The sequence below is a fragment of the Vigna radiata genome, unplaced genomic scaffold, assembly GCF_000741045.1.
Source record: "Vigna radiata var. radiata cultivar VC1973A unplaced genomic scaffold, Vradiata_ver6 scaffold_1253, whole genome shotgun sequence".
Classification (NCBI taxonomy): domain Eukaryota; kingdom Viridiplantae; phylum Streptophyta; class Magnoliopsida; order Fabales; family Fabaceae; genus Vigna; species Vigna radiata.
The window spans coordinates 1-2,326 of NW_014543364.1; the positions used below are offsets into that span (position 1 = coordinate 1).

At 33.5% G+C, this 2,326-nt stretch overlaps 1 protein-coding gene across 1 annotated transcript; it reads left to right on the top strand.

The window, feature by feature from the left end:
- Nucleotides 1-5: 5 nt before the first annotated feature.
- On the top strand, nt 6-2,321 carry LOC106754298 (probable zinc metalloprotease EGY2, chloroplastic; the record flags this gene model as incomplete). Its single annotated transcript, XM_014636312.1, has 5 exons — nt 6-77; nt 176-281; nt 373-466; nt 1,575-1,728; nt 2,169-2,321. Coding segments are annotated over 5 exons (579 nt in total), but the record flags the coding sequence as incomplete, so codon positions are not given.
- Nucleotides 2,322-2,326: the final 5 nt, after the last annotated feature.

Consider the following 2,326-nt stretch of genomic DNA (forward strand, 5'->3'; position numbering starts at 1 on the left):
AGGGTGGAGTGCTGTTCAAAGGGAACTTGCGAGGGCAAGCTGCTAAAAGTTATGATAAAATTTCTAAGAGATTGAAAGTGTGTAGTATTTTCTGTTTCTCTGCTTGAGTGGTTTTGTGAGCGATTCCAGACTAAATCAGTGTCTTAACTATAGTTATGCATGGTTATTATTGTAGGATAAATTTGGAGACGAGTACAAGCTTTTTCTTTTAGTAAATCCAGAGGATGACAAGCCAGTGGCTGTTGTAGTTCCAAGAACAACTTTACAACCAGAGACAACTGGTACTTGTTTTAGCTCTTGCAACATCGTGGATCAAAAATGATTTTTTGTAAAGCTCATGATTTGTACTTCTGGTGTTACTTATAATGGCAGCCGTACCTGAGTGGTTTGCTGCTGGAGCTTTTGGACTGGTTACGGTTTTTACCTTACTTATTCGCAATGTTCCTGCTTTGCAATCCAATTTATTGTGAGCTGTTTTCTTATGCCTTAAATTGTCACTTCATACGCTGATATGTCTTAGGCAAGAGTGTTCGGTCACACAAAACTGTTTCATGTGCTTTGTTTACTATACTGATACAGTTGTGTATACTCCTACGCTTGAGTAATAAGTTCAGGGAAGTATAACAAATACACTGTTTAGGTAAATAAATGTTTATCTTCCAGGCTGTATATTCTTAAATAGGATGGTCTCATAAAATAATTTAATTATTGATGAATTGTTGTCTGCCNTTCGTAGGAATAAATCTTTATTTCTTCTTGTCATTTCTCTGGTTGAGTGATTGTTTCGTATTATAGATGCTTCAATTTCGTATGCACGTATAACTATAAAGTGAAATTTAGGTGTCATTTGGTTTAATAATTACAAAAAAAGTAGCATTTTTTCCACTTTGTTTCTCTTTTTAAAATACTTCAACTAGTGATGAATTCTTGTCCAGCTTTCATAGCAATAATTCATTAGTCTTTCTGTTATTATCCCTGGTTGATTAGTTGTTCCATATGATGCTTCAATTTGGTATGCATTTATTATTATTCAATAAAAAATTTAGAAATCACTTGGTTTAGTTAAGGTATTCTGTTTTCACTTTTAATTACAACATGTCTTTCCTTTGCTTTCTACTTTGTTAGGTTTGTATTATGAATAGGGAAAACAATTTCATTGCTTTTATCTAAACTNTTTTGAAGATAACGAAAGTGAAAATAAAGAGAATTTTCTTGTAAGTAAAAGTGAAAATGTAAAAAAGAAATCTGAACATTTTTTCTTGTAAAACAAAGACTTTTCATGCAAACTTTTTCAAAATGAGAAAGGTGAAAACAAAGTGATTTTTCTTGTAATTACAAGTGAAATAAAAAAAACTTTTTTTCAAACCAAATGCCAGTGAAAGTATTGTGCATATATTNTAGGTGCTAATTACAGAATAAGTTTAGATTGGTGTGCACAGGCTTTAGCACTTGATTGTCATTTAGAGATTTATGTTCTTAAATGTTTATGATTAATTATTCTACATATAGGAATATATTTCTTACTTTACTACACATTNTGACGTTTCACCAAATTACTATTATTAATGTTCCAGATCAGCTTTCGACAATCTGAACTTGTTAAAGGATGGCCTACCTGGAGCCCTTGTTACTGCACTTATTCTGGGGGTACATGAACTTGGCCACTTTTTAGCTGCCAAAGACACTGGAGTTAAACTTGGGGTCCCGTACTTTGTTCCTAGCTGGCAGGTTATTGGATAAAATTATTTATCTTCTATCACATTTTTTTGGTAAAGATATTTCTTCAATTAAATGACAATAATTTAGGTATCATATTTTTCATCATTACTTACATTGTCATTTGGGAATTGCTTGTGTTGCTTTCCACAAAGTCAAATCTTGCTTTCGGAATTGCATGACTGTAATTGGTGTCTGAAAATTGCGGCATTCATCTTGAATCCCGTAGATTGGTTAATATTGTGGTACTGTAGAGATGGATTCATCTTTTTCTTCTTATGTTTATTGCTAACTAATTTAATATGGTATAATTTGGTGTTGATATTCAAATGGACATCTTGCTGATATGTACAATTAGGTATTGGCCAATGGCCAAATTTTCTCGTTGATATGTAGAATTTCTAGCATCTTAATATGAGAAACAAAAATCTGATGCGTAATTTGGTCGGCAGATAGGCTCCTTTGGTGCCATTACGAGGATAAGAAACATAGTACCCAATCGCGAAGATCTGCTCAAGGTTGCAGCTGCCGGACCATTAGCTGGCTATTCCTTGGGTCTTTTGCTTCTGTTTCTTGGTTTTGTCTTGCCTCCCAGTGATGGTCTTGGTGT